This window comes from Crinia signifera, chromosome 4, assembly GCF_055691185.1.
Source record: "Crinia signifera chromosome 4, ASM5569118v1, whole genome shotgun sequence".
NCBI classification, from domain to species: Eukaryota; Metazoa; Chordata; class Amphibia; order Anura; family Myobatrachidae; genus Crinia; species Crinia signifera.
The window spans coordinates 202,023,332-202,041,375 of record NC_139220.1 but is presented as its reverse complement, the minus strand read 5'-3'; the positions used below and the strand labels follow the sequence as shown (position 1 = coordinate 202,041,375).

The 18,044-nt window shown below is 40.0% G+C and overlaps 1 protein-coding gene across 4 annotated transcripts in view; it reads left to right on the top strand.

Annotated features, from left to right (window-relative positions):
• The window catches only part of USP6NL (USP6 N-terminal like), a 225,014-nt gene extending 209,882 nt beyond the window's left edge, over positions 1 to 15,132 (top strand). For all 4 annotated transcript variants that reach the window (XM_083183410.1, XM_083183412.1, XM_083183409.1 and 1 more), the window contains one exon: positions 10,820 to 15,132. In XM_083183410.1, the coding sequence (XP_083039536.1) occupies positions 10,820 to 12,216 (1,397 nt within the window). In that variant the 3' untranslated portion in view covers positions 12,217 to 15,132. The remainder of the gene's footprint in view (positions 1 to 10,819) is intronic.
• Positions 15,133 to 18,044: the final 2,912 nt, after the last annotated feature.

Genomic DNA, 18,044 nt, shown 5'->3' with positions numbered 1-18,044 from the left:
TGGGCGGGGCCTGGGACAAAGGTATCTACAGTAACCCCTGAATGTGGCCCTGCCCTGTGGCACCCCCACCTGTGGCTGCAGGACAGGTAGGGATGGCAATTCTGCAACTGGCCATCGATAGTGCTAAACTATGCAATGGATGACCGTCGATATTTTTACATATCGATGGTCATCCATTGTTTTTGATTGATTGCCCAGTGGGCCAATCAAAACACGGGGGGGGGGGGGGGAGGGCGAGGCTTCATGGGTGTTGGGGGGGGGGGGGGGGGCGGCTATGCTCCGTGTCCCGGCACTTAAAAAAAGTGGCAAAAGTATTCAACATCGGCCATGAACCACAACAACCACAACTTCCCTTCCTCCTAAAAATCACTGTTGGCTGCCCTAGAAGAAGGGGGGGGGGGGGGCAGTGCATTGAAATCACAAGCTTGAGTGTAGCAAGTATAATTCGTCATAAACAATGTTCATGTTTCACTCGAAGCAATGTAGAGGTAAACTAGTGCAGCCCAGTGCATCAGGCCCGCAGGGTGAAGGGGCCTATTATATCAGCCCTGCCTAGAAATAACAGTCCTGGCTCTAGCTATGCCCCCTGATCACTGCTGGCCACACCAGTGTGTATTATTTATCTATCCGTGTAAGGCGTTCAGGCTTTCAATTGTCGGGGTGCCCCCCCCCCTCTCTCTCTCGCTCGCTCTCGATTATAGAGATATATATATATATATATATATATATATATAGAGAGAGAGAGAGAGAGATAAATATAATATGGGGTGAGGCCTCTATAATGCACTGAAAATGGAGGGCAGGGCTAAAGCAGCAGCACCTCTGGTAAAACCCTCCTGTTAGTGAAGGCCAAAATAAACACAAAAACAAGATTATCAGAGGGTGCAATAATAATTGGATAGCCTCCCAGTTATTATTTATATCTTATTAAATCCATTTTGAAAAATTTCACAGAACTTTAAAAAATATGGTTTATTCATAAGGCACATATAAAAGAATCCAAATGAGGAGATTGTTCATCAAGATGTCCAACATCAGTAAAATTCCATGATCATGGGTAAGTGTGACAGAATTCCATATTAGGTACAGTTGAATTGGGTTATTTGTCAATTCAGCTGTACCCGATATGGAATTATGTCATACGGTATAATATATATATATATATATATATATATATATATATATATATATATATATATATATATATATATATATATATATATATATATATATATATATATTAGCGATGTACGGTGGCACTCCCAATAACGTTTCGAGGTTTTAATACCTCTTCATCAGATCAAGAGCATAAACAAATAAACACAATTTATATTCACAACATCAGCAGCAAACAAGCGTCAGGTGCGTGAGCAGCACCCGGTGACTTCCACTTCCGTCATCACTAAGTGTCATCAATGATGCTCTTGATCTGATGAGGAGGTATTAAAACCTCGAAACGTTATTATACACCTGTGCAGTGTGTAGTTTTTTTATTGTGAGTGCCACCGTACATCGCTACTATATTGCGGTCAAAACTCCTGGAAGGCACCCTTTAAAGCTCATGTTTGTTTGCCGGTAGTGCTGCTCTTATCTACGTTGTGTGTGTGTGTGTGTGTGTGTGTGTGTGTGTGTGTGTGTGTGTGTGTGTGTGTATGTATATATATAATTTTTTTTTTTTTTTTTAGTCTTTCTAACAGGGTTGATATTGATATACACACACACTAGTGTTCAATCCCGGGTTGTAGCCTAGTTGAACCAGGTCTCTGTGCAATCTTTTTAAATTTCCCGGGTCCAACAACCCAGCATTCCGACCTGGGTTAAAAGAAGGATTAATCGGACCATGCTGTGTAGATTTGCTGGGCAGTGTGAATGGGTTACTCATTTAAAGCAACCCGGTTTCACAATATGGAGGAGGCTGTCTCCAAGCTCTGCCTCCTCCTCTTCCCCCAATGATGCTCCACCCCACCCCCATCTTACATCAGTGACTTGGCATATTGCTGGCTTGCTGTGGGGAGCTAAACATCGCAAATGCTGTGTTGCTCCCGTGACGGACCCATACCACAATGTGCAATATGCTGCATACATAGCTCCCAACACTGGAGATAGAGGGACATCTGCCTTTATCACGCACTCGAAATTAGGGGGCATGACCTACTATCGTGGTACTCCTGCGAGGCCACGTCCTTTATTTTTCCGCTATGAGGCATGGCCAGTGCTCCGAGAGCTGCCCCCAGCCTCTCTGAATAGAGGCTGTGCGCATCGCCAACTCCATGCCAGCCTTTCCCCCCACACATCCCCAACTCCATGCCAGCCTTTCCCCCCACACATCCCCAACTCCATGCCAGCCTTTCCCCCCACACATCCCCAACTCCGTGCCAGCCTTTCCCCCATTCCATGCCATCTTTACCTTCTATACCACTTCACTGTATGTCATTTGTTTTATCATAATGCCTTTGGTGTGTGATATCTTCACAGTTCAAGAACAGAAAGCATTATGATAAATGTGTTCATTTAGGTTTCATATCCAACTGCATCCAGTTGAATCTTTTAATCCGAGCTGTAAATGTTGGTTCTAGAAATAGCCAAAACAGGACTCCCAAAAAGACTGATGGTAATTTAACCCTACTGTGGTAGAAATAAAATATTTTCTTATGTACATGGGTTGGGTCATTTATTTATTTACAGTTTCTTATATAGCACAACATATTCCGGTGGGTCATGAAATACAAATAAAAAGATTTTAGCAAAATTAATTTCTATGTACTCTGAGCTTATGATAACAACGTGTGGTGGCTTTAGGATTGAAAGTATTTTGGTGCGAGAATGGGGGGAAAAACCACAAACCTGCCAATAACCGGATAGTAATGCGACATGGCAAATCACGCATTAGTCATTCTGTATAAATACTGAAAACACCCTAATAAATTACTTGTAAATGTGCCACATCAAGCGTAATGTCTCATTACAAAGTGCTCCCTCTGATAATAAAATCTGTTCACATATTCCTACATTTTGCCCGGCACACCAAGAAGATGTTAACAAAACAAAAACAAACCTTTAACCTTTATTAAACATTGAACAGCCTTGTGTTTCTTACCCACCTGGGATAATCTTAAGGGCAAAATGAAGTCTACAATAGAATGGTTTTGAAGTGGCCTAAAATGTTTTCTTCTGACATTCACTGCTCCATACAGTAACTCTCAGAATCTTTTCTTTTGTTGTAGAGCGCTGTAGAAATCTATATTCACACTTTCTGCTGTACTTGTGGGCATATTCTGTTCTAGCACCGTAGTCCCACCGAAGCCTTAGCATAGAGACGTAAGAGGCTTTGATTTTGCTTGCAATTTTCAGCACATTATTTTTCATTATAATGACTGCTAAATGCTGCAGCAGGATGTCAATTTTTTATCACTGCAGAAAGCAGGCGCTTTCTCATGACATTTAACTAAAATAAAGCAATGCCTGCCCTTTCTTTAGACTTAATCCATGCTGTGATAGTTAAAGGAGCATTCAGTCTTAAGGAAGTGATTTTTAAGGCAGAGGTTCGTTAACAATTTCAGCTGAGACTCCTAGATTTTTATGTTTTATTTTTTTTATTTTAAAGCCGCAGAATGCAGTTTGTTAAATCTCTACTTTCTTTTCCTTTTTCTTCAGTTCGGTTTTGTTCTGATTAACCGGAATTACTTTAAGACATGTTGTAAAAATTCATGTCTGTTAAAGCATTAGTACAGATGCATTAAAATTAATGAACTTCGCTTATTGTATGACTTCACATCCTATTAGATTCTTGAAAATATAATCTGTTTATTTAATGTTTTATTGTAAGCAACAAAGCATAAGTTGCAGACTGTTAAATTTTTTAAGATATGCGGACTAACCTTGAACCTTGAATTAATGTGGCAGATCTATTCACAGTTGCTTCAAAGCACACTCACTAATAAGCATGGAGTAACAGGCTGAGTCCACTGGGGGGCGATATTTAACCATGGAATAGAGACTTGTAAGAAAAAAAGTGCTCTTTTGTTTGTATCCTCATTATTAGAATTCTATTTGATTTGCTTGTGCCTAAACAAACTAGTCTGTAAATTTATTTAAATGATAAAAATGCCCTGGACATCTATAACTTTGAGGCATTACTAGTTAGTATTTGTAATTAGTAAGCCCCCTTCCCCTCTTGCTACACTAACAGCTTTGCTGGATTTGTGAGTTCAGGTGTTTAATCTAACTTCACATGGTATTTAAATTCCAAAATCAGCATAAACCATGGAAAGTGGGTGGCAAGCTTAACATAAACTCCTGAAAGAACTGCAGGAGTGACATTATTAACAAAAGGGGACATACATTTAAATACCATCCAAGACAAAGATGGATTATATTAAAAGGCTTTGTCTTAGAAGAGCGCTGCTGCCTTTATAGATTTTTTTTTTGTCTCCATTTAAACATTATTTTTTACATCTAGTTGTAAAAGAACATACTGGATAATGCAGTTTTGTGTATAAATGAACCCAACAGCACGGAACCTCCCACGTACTGATGCAAATATATGCCTTGTTGATTAAATGTCAGGCATAAAAATTACTATCATCCAAGTAGAAGGGAAAAGGTACATTGTGTTGTGATACTTCTCCTAAGACAGAACCTTGTTGGTATGTTTACAGCAAGTTCAGTATGTCATCCTATGGGGAAGATTCATAGTTTTCATTAAATCAATGAAAGTAACATCTTTTATATAGCAATTTCCACCCTTATTAATAGACAAATCATTGCAAAAGTGTGTAGCTTTTAATGTGAAATTGCTTCTGTAAATCTACATTTACTGTCCCACAGACAGATCTGTTTTGTGGTTGTCTTTTTCTTTAAGGTTAAATGTCAGTTTTGTGTTAATTAGCATGGAGGACAGAAAACTAAAGCTGTGCATACACTAAAAGATCTTCGTGAACAAAATGCACGATAATGATTTTGCGCATATCGGTCACTGTCTACCCATTATATCATTAACAATTCTTGCTCCTGCGGATCAGAAATGATAGCCCCGATCTTCTGAGCATGTAGTCTAATCTGATGATATCCGTGACTGTATGTTCTTCGGGGCTTTGGGTGATGGAAAGTGGGTTAACGATATTGTACGGTGTTTGAACCATAGATTGATTGTTTCCTATTAATGATATTGGTGGTGCGATAAATCCTGCAGTTTGTATGGAGCATTAGGCTCTGCTCAAAAGTTTTCTGGAACTTATTTGCTACAGCTCTGTGTGTGTGTGCCCCATCCACTGTAAATTCTATTTATACTGCATGTGGAGTTTTATTCGTATTTTATACTTTATTGCTCCGAAGTAAAGGCAACAGTCAATTGCAAATAAATATACAAAACCTTTAATTCTGTTAGAGTAACAATATGTCTCTTTATTATGTGCCCACACCTGCACTGCGTACCATTGGTCTGCAATTCTCAGGAAGCCTAAGAAATGTGTGCTACCAGATATAACCTCTGTTAAAAGTAACAAATAAGCTCTCTATGCAGAACAAATTCTCTGTAAACCCCTGGTGTTGTACCCAGGTTTAATGGCTCACGTTACTGAATGTCTTTGGCTATTTTGTCTTTCATATTCTTCTCCCACTTTAAATTTTAGTTTTTCAAAAATAGAAATAAAAATCTGTCCACCAGTCAACTGAATCTAATTTCATTTAGTATTGGGAAATGGTTGTGTTTTAGGAGCGTGCACTGTTATTCTAGGAGTTTGCAAGATTTCATAGACCTTGTTCTAGTCTCCTAGGTTCCAGGGGTAAGAGTGTTCTCATCTGGGTCACCCCTTTGTTTCAAAGTAACACTTTTATGGGAAGTCTTCTCACTAGATTATGGAACACGGCTGCAGGGATTTCCTTTAATTTCAGGCCGGATGTACTAATTGAAAATGCAGTAAATTACCACATTTTCCATATATGTACCTAACCCCAGCCACAGAGTTTGCTATGCAAAGTGTAATGCTAGCAAAATCATTACATATAGAAGCTTATGCACTTCTTTTTGTATTGGTGCTCTAGAGGGATCCGATCAGATCTTCCTCTGCGGCCACTCTGCGCATTTGTAGAGGGATTTCCGGGGCTAGAACCTGGAAGTCCATTGACGAGCAAACATTGCAAAGGAGAGCTTTGATAAGGACAGATGTCCTGTGCAGTAATAATTGCATACAGTATGCAATGTTTGGTGGGACGTACTGCCAGAGATTACAGTAGTTTGTCTCGCCCTTAGCCGCAAGACCAATCGTTTTGGGTGATGAGGCCTGGCTTTTAAGCAAAGTACACACTGGGGATAATTTTGGTTGGCTGGACTAAAGGATGATTTTTATTTTTTTTTGCTAAATTGTATTCTTCAATATCTGTTGCTAATTTTCTGCAGCATCACGCTGTTTTTGCTTCAGCCTCCAGAAGGATTACATAGTGGCAGGAAAACATAAACAATTATTGGGCAGATTATTGAGAATGCATACGCACTTGATATCGGGAGATTGTGGCCGATATTTTTCTTTGGAACAGCAAATCCAAAAAGGTTGTTTGTGTTTGTGGGCAAGATTTCCCTGGTCTATTGGCTATTTTACCACCAAACTCTGCAAACCATATTTTGGTTCACCCTTTCTTTTTGCACAGTGGATTGCATTGTATAGTGTAGGATTTATATTTCCCTTCGCTGAATTAAGGGTTACAGACCAAAGCATTAAATAAAGGCCCAGACCAAAAATCATCTTCCACCTAATTTTAAAGTTTACAGCATGCATTCAGAAGTTTTATTTGACACTCCAGAGATCACCTTTCAAGTGCTTTAAGCCTAAAGAAGTTTGCTTTACACTACCTGCAAAAATTTGGTATTGCAAGTAGTAGTCTAAAGGCCCCTATACACTAATTCAAGGTCATGCGATACCTCGGCAACTGCCTGCTGGGTTGCTCGGCTGGACCGCATACCATACCGCATCCCCTGCAAATGCTGCCGGATCCATCAAATCTTACATGCAGCACTTTTGATCTCCAGTTCCGATCTAATGCACACAGGGACATGCATCGGCTTTGGACAATTTTCACCTGATTTATTGGCTTGATCCGTAGGAAACCGGTGAAAAGGGTCCAAATCATATAAGTGTATGGCCAGCTTAATGCTTTTGATCAGTGTTTGAAACCTACAGTAATCAGTGAAACTTAAGATAAGCATCTGTTATGCCTGTTACTCACTGGCTAGTGAAACAGTCCCTTCACTAGCATGAAGTGTGGTATAGCCTAGTAGTCAAGTAATGAACACTTGTAGTTTTCCTTATACGCATATCTTTAAAGTAAAATTAATTTTTTTTTGTAAACTGCATCTTAGCTGTATTTTGTTCTTTCTTTTTCACCATCTCTGGTATGGCTCTTTATATGAGTATTGTCAGTGGATTTTCTTGTGTTGCATTCTACATGGAACAGGGAGCAAAATAAAAATTCTACAAGAACAGGATGGATGATCCCTCTGCCTAAAGACATTTTTTTGTTTTTTAACAGGAACACTAAACACTACATGATTTTTACAGTGTTTAATCTGCTCTGCATTGCACACTGCTGCCTTTGTGCACAGTATGCATGTTACGGCATGAGAATGGTTCATCCTGCGTTATATTTCTAAACCGAAAGAAATGTGAGTCCTGTGAATGTGCATTTCTGAAGATTGCCTACCAGATGTACTTACACTGCCAATTATGTAGCCCTGTATGTAGTTACCAGGAGAGCAGTACATTACCCTTACATTCAGTGAGAAGTTGAAACAATACATTCAATCAAACAAGATTAGCTTACAAGTAATTAGCTTACATCAGCTTACATTTTAATGCAAGTTTAACAATTGTTACATGCTACATCTAACAAATTGTGTTTTTTCTGGATCACCAGATTTCTTGCAAAGCCAGGTACACACTAGCTGATGTGTGTAACCAGCAGGGTATCTGCATTGGAAAGTGCATACACACACCATTTGATGCTGGCGGGGAGGGAGCGACGGCGGGGGAAGCATGGTGCTTGTTAATGAGGCTGTCCTTCGTCTGAATTGTTCAGATGAGGGAGCGGGGCATTACACATCATTAAAGACATTGAGCATACACAATAGAGGATATTTTAAAAGATATCGCTCAGAAGTCCCTTTTTGTGCGATCATTTTTAAAATATCCTGAAGGGCAGGGGTGTCCAAACTTTTTGCGATGAGGGCCAGATTTGGGGAGGTGAAAATGTGTGGGTGCCGACCATTCAGCCTGACATTCTTTGAACCACATCAGAACGGTCCCCCACTCTGCCCCCTTTCTCTGTATTCCCCCCAGCCTGCCCCCCTTTCTCTGTATTCCCCCCAGCCTGCCCCCATTCTCTGCATGTCCCCCACTCTGCAACCACTCTGCCCCCCTTCTCCGAATATCCATCACTGCCTCCATTCACTGTATGTCCCCAAGCCTGCCCCTCCTTCACTGTATGTCCCCCAATATGCCCCCATTTACTGCATGTCCCCCACTCTGCACCCACTCTGTCCCCCAGCCTGCCCCCCTTTTCCGAATGTCCATCACTGCCTCCATTCACTGTATGTCCCCAAGCCTGTCTCTTCTTCACTGTATGTCCCCCAATCTGCCCCCATGTGTGAGCCAGAGGATGGAGAGGCAAAGCAGGCACTGCAAGGACAGGAGACAGATGCTTGGGCTCCTGCTGACGCCCTCTTACGCTCTACATGTTACAGGAGCAAGCTTTCCCCTTGCTGCCCCCCCTTCCCGCACACAGCTGCCATTGTGATTGCAGAGGAGGGCGATATACAGTTGTAGCAGCAGGGGTTGGATGCATACTCACCCGAAAGACGCCAAACACATCTCACTGTGGTGGCCGGCACCTCCTGACTGCTGCACTAAAGGTGGGGACCCGTGCTCGCCGGGTCTCCACCGTTAGTGTCCTGTGCTGTGTGTCCCGCATCTGATGCTCTGCCTGCTTCAGGCTGGAGGCTGTGGGCCGCTTGAAGTGACGGCACGGGCCGCAATTGGCCCACGGGCCGGACTTTGGACATGCCTGCTGTAGGGTGTATGGGGTTTAGTTATATACAAGGCTGCAACATGCAGAACAAATAGTGCAGATTTTTTTCCAGCCTCTAGTACTTATTGCACAATGCTTACAGAAGAGTACTCATGCATCTATACTCAATACTCAATACTCTATGCAATGTAGGATGCCTGCCACAGGTGGGCCACCAGGTCCTGTACAACTCTGTCTTTTTGTCTGATACATATTGATCACAATCGGACTAAGGCCCCTATTCAGATCTGATGACAGTACTACGTGCAGAGAGAGTGTTACATCTGCCCCACCTGCAGTGCACATGGTTTTGCCCATTTTGAGAACAAATTTGTACTACGATCAGATCTGAATTCACACACACCAGGAGACTGTGCCGACACTTTTCTTCCAGTATGACACTTTTATATCTGAGCCTGTTTACAGAGAACAATGGAACTTAGCAGGGTAAAAAAAAAAAAAAAACTTTGCAAACGGAGACACATATGCAAGTGTCATGTATCGAATTATTCAACACATTCTCTTGGTGTATCCTAATCACATCACAGCAGCAATTAGCTCTGTTTTATCTGAACTAATTGAATACTCCCCTTGGCCTGTAAGTAATTTTTGTATTTCCTATTGGTATAAGTTGCTGCTAAAAATGTCTGGTTAAAGACTGTAATGTACAGTAGGATTTACATTGGTTATACCTGGAAAAATAACTATGGGCATCATGTCATCGTTTTCCATAACTTCTATTTCTGTTTATACATCTGAACTTATTGTGTAATGACAAGCTGCTTTAAGGACTGTCAGTGCTCAGGGGATATCATGCAGAACGATCCAAATTTTATTTTGTTAAGGATTAAGTATTATCTAATCATTAGAACCATATAGCCTACCTACTCAATACTTTCTAGCAGAGTTATTTGCAAGTTAGTTTGGGACACTTGGGGGGTGATTTGGATTCATTCGATTTGCATGGGAGCAATGTTTTTAATGTGCGCATTCGTATTTTTGTGCATGTGCATATGCGGTTTGCGATCAATGCGTGGGGCGGCGGGCTGGGGATTCACTCATGGGAATGCCCAACCTTTCATGTGCCATGAAAACACCAGGCATTCTCATGCAAATGCCCCGATGATGCGGCTGCCTTGGACGAATAGCTGACCTTGCCGGATGTCAGCTGCCCGCCCTGTCCTTGCACAGGGCACATGCAAAACTAAGACACATGAGTGTGTCTTGGTTTTGCATGTACTCTCAACATAATTCAATGGTTGGTGACCATCGAATGATGTGGGTGTTGGCCCATAGTTTGCAGATGGATGTTTATGTGGAACATCCATTCACAGCCGTGTGGGGATTGTGTCGTGCAAGGGGGTAGACATTCCTGCAGGCGGCCTTTAAAAGACACGAATTGCTGCGAAATTCGCATCGTTGCATGTCAACCGGAATCACCCCCTTAGTATCAGTGTTGAAAAGTCTCACACTGTATATTATGTAAACCTAAAAATAGTGGAAAAATATTTTACGTGCATAAAAAAGTAAAGCTAAAATCAGTGCAAATCTTTATAAAGAGTCTTGACTTCCAATTTCATTTGTAGCACTTATTTTATTTGTACATTTTAGCATTTTTATCTTCTTGCAGAACAAATGTTGGCAGCTAACTTTGAAAACAAGCAATTACATTATTTAAAAATAAACATGATGATATCTATATTTAGAAATGTTTTGGACTGTTTTGTAACTGAACTTTTTTTTATTTTTCTCTAAATTCTAGGGAAAGATGAAGAATTTCCTAAAAGACCGCTTGGTCAAGTACCTCCAGAACCTCCCCCAATACTTATTAATCACATTATGAATGGACAAAAGAATACCAACAAGGTACCATACCAAGCAAAACCTGAAAGGGTGTCTAATCCAAATAAGGCCCAGCAAGTTTCCCCAACTGATGAAAAGAGAAGGAATTCCTTTGAGAAATCTACCCTAAAGTCCTCAAAGAGAGGACCTGTAGAGTATCGTACAGAGCAAACAAAGACAGATGTGAATCATAGGAAGATCCAACAGTCCACTAACCCATCTCCAGACAATGTTAAGTACTATGATTATGGTGCTGCTAATCAAAATTCAAATGCAACTTCAAGTACTACAAAGGGAATCACTCCTAAATGGAACTTGCCAACTGAGCCCAAAAATAAAGTACTTCTACTAAAACATATGAATGATGGACGGGGAAACCCACCAGACTATAGTGTTTCAAGTCAGTCTGAGTCTCAAGTTGTGACTGTAAAGCAAAAAAATAGGATAATTGATATGGGAGGTAAAAGAGGTTCCAATGCTTCCCAGTATGATAATGTTTCTGGAGGTGAAAATGAGAATGACCATTATATTGACGATTCTAGGCAACAGTTGGGTTTGTCAGCTAGGAATGTGATTTATTTTAGTGGCACGTCAGGGCATCCCTCAAAAGACTCGAGTCCGCCAAAAGTAGTTGAGAGTAATTCAGAAATTAATATGCCAGCACGTTCTCCAGCACGTTTAACATCATTTCAGGGTACTGATGAGGAGTACAGTCTAAAGTACCCTACACAATCCTACAGCAGCCCACCTCTTTACCTAGATAATAGCAAATACTCAAGTAGACTAAACAGTGAGCACCGTTCACCAGTGAACTGGGGTAGTCCAAGTAAATCCTATGGACCGAACTTTGATTTTCTTCCAGATAAAATGCAGATGAACTCCACTGCTAAACAAAACCCTGTTACATCACCCTCCAATAGAATTGAAGTCTTACCCCCTGAAGAAAGTGCAACTCTACGATTAGGCAATTTTAATCAGAAGGAAAACCACCGATATATAATTCCACCAATAGATTACCATGTTGAACATAATAACTTTCCTGATTTATCCTCTGCAACATTTGGGCAACCCTTAAACAAAGAGTCCTCAAGAAGTTTTTCTTCTAATTTGCAAAAATCTCCAGGCTTACAACAGCCTGTCAGCCCAGTGAACAATTATTCATCCGTATCTGTTAATAGTCCTGTTAGACTAAGGACTTCAGCACACAACGACCAAGGAACGTCATCACGGAATCTGCATTCAAAACCTGGAGGTAATGCACGGCATTTGCGAAATCCTCGTGATGGACTTATAATGCATGAATCTGTGATGCTGTGAACAGCAGCCTATGTGTGACTTCAGAGTGAGACTAGATTACTTTTTCCTTGGAAGAGAAACATTTCAAAGCATAAACTGTTTTTTTTTTTTGTTTTTTTTATGTTTGGATTGTTTTAAGTGTTCTGGAATTTAAGCCTAAACTGCAACACAAAAGTCCAACTAATAACTATAACACCCTAAAGTTTAGAATCCCACAAATATATTCTCTTATGTACATATTTGTCCTACTATATTTATTAAAACATACTTCTGCCATTTAAACTAATACTACAACATTGTTCTTTCCATAAAAATATATAGCCTTGTCTGAAACAATATTGTCTTGTTTGGTTGCTTGGGGCATCATACAGGCATGGCTATGCAGCTCTGGGAATGATCTGATGTGCCCCATCACTCCATTTCCACCTTAACATCTCTTAGCTCTGTACAACACTAGTGGATATAAACAGGCAGTTTGGATAGGCTGATGCACACCGAGAGGCCTGATAAGGGTGGATGCAGAGTTGAATGTACACCCATTTTATTGCATATTTCTGCATTAATTCCCATTGTGCATACTCAGAAATGTGTGCACGAGAGTGGGCAGATCCATACCTATAGTTAATCATATGGCTCACCAAAAGCTAGAACTAGATTGCAATAGGACGTTCTTAAATAGGCTAAGTTTAGTGAGGACATGATCACACAAATATGTTATACATACAGTAGCTCACTCTAATGCACAGGACTTTTTCATGTATTGATCCGTCATAGAAGCTTGTCCATGCATCATCAAAACCATGCTTGAGAGGATGCAATGCCAGAAAACAGGTAGCAGACGTATAGCAGCCTTGAAGACCATAATCTGTCTAAAATCATGCAGTTCTGTAAAACTAGCCTAGCTACATTTGTACGTACTAATGATCGTATAGACTAATATTATGCATTAAGCAAAAATCAATTCAGATTTTCCCTTCAAAATATTTGAAATTCACTCTGAAATAAATGCAGCTTGGTAATTCCATATCTCTTGGATTGGTCCAGCTGCCTCATATAAAATTGCTGTAGACCAATAGTTCCCAAACTCTGCCCACAGGGGCCCCAGCAGTGCACATATGCAGGTGTCCTCACAGAAGCACAAGTGAAATAAGAAGATCCACCTTTTGTATCTTTTAAATGTGTCAGTGAGCAATGAGTGCACCTGTCGGGTGACCTGGAATATGTGAAGTGTTGGGAGACCTTGAGGACCAAATTTGGGCATAATAAGTAATTTGCTTAAAATTACAATATTAAATGGAGCTTGCAGAGTCCTTTTTACAATATGTCTGTACCTGGGAAACTTTTGTTAGTGCTACAAGCACTATAGATTCTGTCCTATTAGGTCTAATGGTGTGTCTTTCAACAACTCCAGCCTGTTCCTGCTGTAAAATGCTTTATTGTATCCATTTGACACTATGCACTTTACTCTTATTGATTTTATAAGTGCTGTACCAGCTGTGAGATGTAGGTGTTGAGTGCATCCCATGCAGAAACAAAAGCTAATGCAATAAGATCAGAGCATCCAAATGTAAAGTCACAGAATACCCCCCTAATCAGAGAGAACTCTCTTCCCCTAACTTGTTCACATGTAGCAAGCCTATGAAACAATGGGCTGAATATTAAGATTTCAGAAAGTAACATGAACCAATAAGACTCCAGTTTTAAAATAGAACTGGTTGATATTTATGAACAATATTGCAATTGTTGAAACTTCTAGTCTGTTATAGGCAAAAGGCGTCGGGCACCTTTTGAAAGCAGGAATAAAAGGCAGCGCACAGCCTGGAAATCTGCTTGTAAGAGTTTGAAATTCCGCTGGGAAACTGCAGGGTAATACTGTGTGCCGTGCCTTCTTTCTTTAACAGATACCTCTTATCCACATCAGAGAACTATGGTACACACTGTATCTGGTGCATGTTCCTCGTCCCTAGATTACGGGCTTAGAACATTTGTTTTTCCTGAATTACTTATAGTGTTTTAATGATACTGTACCTGTTGAATTGAAATATAAACTTTTGGCGATATTTGCAATATTTTAACATAATTGTTTTATTTTCTTACATTCTCTTTGTACTTGCCATTTTTTCCATGAAGATTATGCTTTACAAATGCTGAATTGGGTAAACATTACACACTTTTTTTTAAAATATATTTTATTCATTATTTATTCCTTTCATCTGATTTTCTTTCCTCTTTCAACACTTTTCTTCACTATGTGCCTTAGCTTTTAATGGCTTAATGTCTGCTAGTTTATTATTACACTATCACACCTTTTATGAACCAATGCATTGTGTGCTGAAATTACACTAATAGTTAAGAGAAGGCAAATCAATTTGAATTGTCTGCTTTATTTTCCGAGTGCCAGTTTGAGTGGGTTTTTAGCTACTTCTGATTGACACATTTTTCTTTGATTTCTATCTTTTTTTTTTAGTTTTCCCTTTCTCTGTCTTAACTGTTCTGGAAGAAGCGTATAATTTTAGTAATTTCAGCTTTCACACATCAGCATCACAAACCAAAGTAGTCCTGCACCAAGGCATGTTACAGGGGGAACACACAATACCTTAATTACATATAAGTATTCATGTTACGTTTTCATATTCAGTAAGTATTTAAGTTGGATAAAGGAAGTTGTATTTTTTTTAAGTTTTGAGGTACAGATGTAATAATTTTGTAAAAGAAGAATCTAGCTAATGTCTGTAATGGGTGATTTCTGTATACGGTTGCTTTTCATTGTGATTATAACACCAAATGTGTTAACTAATGTCTAAACACTACAAATGTAATGTCAGAATTCCGTTTGGAATAATTGGATTTCTTTGTTACTGATTACTCCCCAAAACTAGAATATGCATATTATGTACATAAATGAGACTATGTAGTAATAAACTCGTCCTAATTATAGACCTGTGATTATTAATAAAATATACCGTATACTGAGCTGAGCCTTTAACAATGTTCTAGAAATGTATCTGCAATGGTGAATAATTTTAGATTTAATGTATAAATCTATATACACTTATGTCATCTGCTACCATTTTTAATGGTTCTTTCTATTGTGACAATTTTTTAACATGTTAAAATGAACTATATTAAGTACATGTAGACTGTGTGTTTTATTTGAAAACTGACCTTTTATGCATTTCAAAATATGAATTTGAAAAAAAGATCATAAAACCCGTTGTTTATTTTATTTTCATGTTGAAATATATTTTACAGAATAGGACACCTCCGTACTTAATATAAATTTTTTTATATAGAAAAATCCAGCTGTACACTACCACTCTAGGCATAGGAGATGTCAATGGCAAAAGCTGGTGCAAAGTTGTCCCCAGGGTCTGGCTGGCAACTTTCAGCCTGGGGGCAACAGAAGCAAGTGGCCCACCACCACCTAGCCGGGGACGGTAAAAGGCTGAGTCCAGACAGAGGAAGGCTATGAAGAGGAGGCCGCCTTCCACTACTGCCGATGTCATCAAGGATTCTGGCTTTACAGGGATATGAGACAGCCTGCAGAGTTCAGACACACTGCTACTACTCACGGAGACTGTCAAATCTCAACACTCAGGTCTGACAGGCTCCTTATTCTCAGGAGCAGTAACAGCAGTAGCTAGCTTGTACAGATGTCCCTCCCTAGCCTGTAGCCACTCCTGCACTCCCCCTGCCATACCAAAAAGAATAATCAGCATGGCCGATCTCCCTTATCAGTGGTGCTGATTATCAATGCAATGCAAGCTGAGCGGCCGAATAACATTCTCTGTGTCTCCTGGCACACCGCTGTAAGTCCACAGACACTGAACTCATAGTGGCCTGGGGGGCGTATGGCACCCTGCCCCCTGGCCCAGCCCACCACTAGTGGTCCCCTACTGCCACCATGATTTGTAGAAACATATGTACTTAGTTTCCTGTGATTTTCCACGTGTGTATCTATATGTTTGCTTATGTTGCATGTTATAATTCTATAAAGTTTAATTAACTGCTACAGATCCATGTTATCTAAAGTATAAAACAAGGTATCGACTTATGAAATTTCAGTGTCCATCACTGTCACTCAGCTTCACTTAACACTCCCAGAAGCAATGCTAGAGTAGGGCTCTCGCTACAAAACAAGTACCAGATACATGTAGATGTAATAAGGGTGTGTCCTAGCAAGTGCCTGTGCATTTCTATGAAGTGGGGTATCTTCAGGCATCACCAAGGAGAACACAAGAGCCATCAGGGCAATTGCCTTGCCACCACCATAGCCTTCTAACATGGGCAGCAACATTAGTCGCACACACATTCTTAAGGTCCTACACGGCAATATCAAACCGCCATTTTAATATATCTTCTGAGAAGCATTGCGAAGCAAGATCTTTAGTGTTTGTAAACTGTGTTAGATTCTAGTAAAGCTATTGGCTAGAAAAGCTAAGACACAGTGCTTAGTGTTTGTGTCTCACCGTTCTAGAATCGTCATTTTAATTCCAAGGCCTGGAGTTTGTGAAACCAACACTTCAGTGTAATTTATCAGGGTGCTAACCAAACAAGACAACAGACTAACCTTAAATCCACCACCACCTAAGGCTTCTCATGTTGTTGAGGCTGTTGCATGGGTCTTGGGGGACCCTATGTTACAATGGCCAACACATGAAGGTATTAGCATATAGTAAATCAACAATGTGAGAATACAAATCAGGAAAGGTATGAAGGGCATAAAGTGATCACTGTGTCAAGAACAAGTAAATGGAAAACTATGTTCAAAAGTAATAAAATCTAAATAAAACAAAGGAGGACGAAAATTTAAACCAAAACCTAAAATTTGAGGTAAAACAAAATGTGGAATAAAAAGAAAGCAATGCAACTAAAATTTCAAAAAATAGAATAATTAAAGAAAACAAAATCTGAACAATCCTTAAACAGGACATCAATTCTGAAACTAGCTTGTTTTTGTCTCTGGTGTGTCTCACACAATGACCGTGGGAGGTGCGACCAAAAAGGACTTTGTCAAGCATGCCATTCTCTGGCCAGTAAGCAAAGGGGGAGTGTGTGCTTTCCTACTTTCTCCTCTGTTCTCTAGATACTACACTGACTCCTGCAGTTATCAGCTACACTTGTAAGCATCCAAACTTGGCACTAGAAATAAAACAGCTGTGAGTTAGGGGCATACCCCACAGCAGGGCTGCAAATAGAATGGTGCAGGTTGTGCCACATCCTGACACTGTGCTTTTCGAAAACAAAGCCCCACTGCAATTGTCTTCTTCCTCAACCATCAGATACATCCATGAGCTGGCAGAGAATTGCAGTAGTGCAGACATCTCGGTATCCGGACATCTGTCACTGAGAGCAGCTGGGACCAGGTAGCTGCAGGCTTAGTATGATGGGAAACTAAGTTGAGTCTTAAGGTAAGGCAACTACAAAAGTTAGAGAAGCAGGAAAATGGGGGTGTTTGGTATGTATTGAACTGCTGGGAGTGTGCTTTGGGTGCAACACAGTACATTTACATTTATTGCTAGAACTTTATAATTTTGGGTCATTTCAAATAAAATTTGGAGAACCTTTTGCCCTTGGCGATAGAGGTTCTCTCCAGGTGTAGTAGTTTGAGAGCAATCACTGGGACAGTTAATGAGAAGGATAGCGAATATTGACTTATAGGTAGTTCTGTATTTTGCATTGAATAATGTCATTGAAAATGGCTAATGAAATTGAAATACAGAAAGAATTGAAGGAATTGACCCAAATTGTTATATTTGCTGATTTTATGGTTAAAGGAAGTCGAAACAAGGAAGCAATTGGCTACAAGTTTCTTAATCATCATGGTAAGTTCAGACTTTAGAGCCACA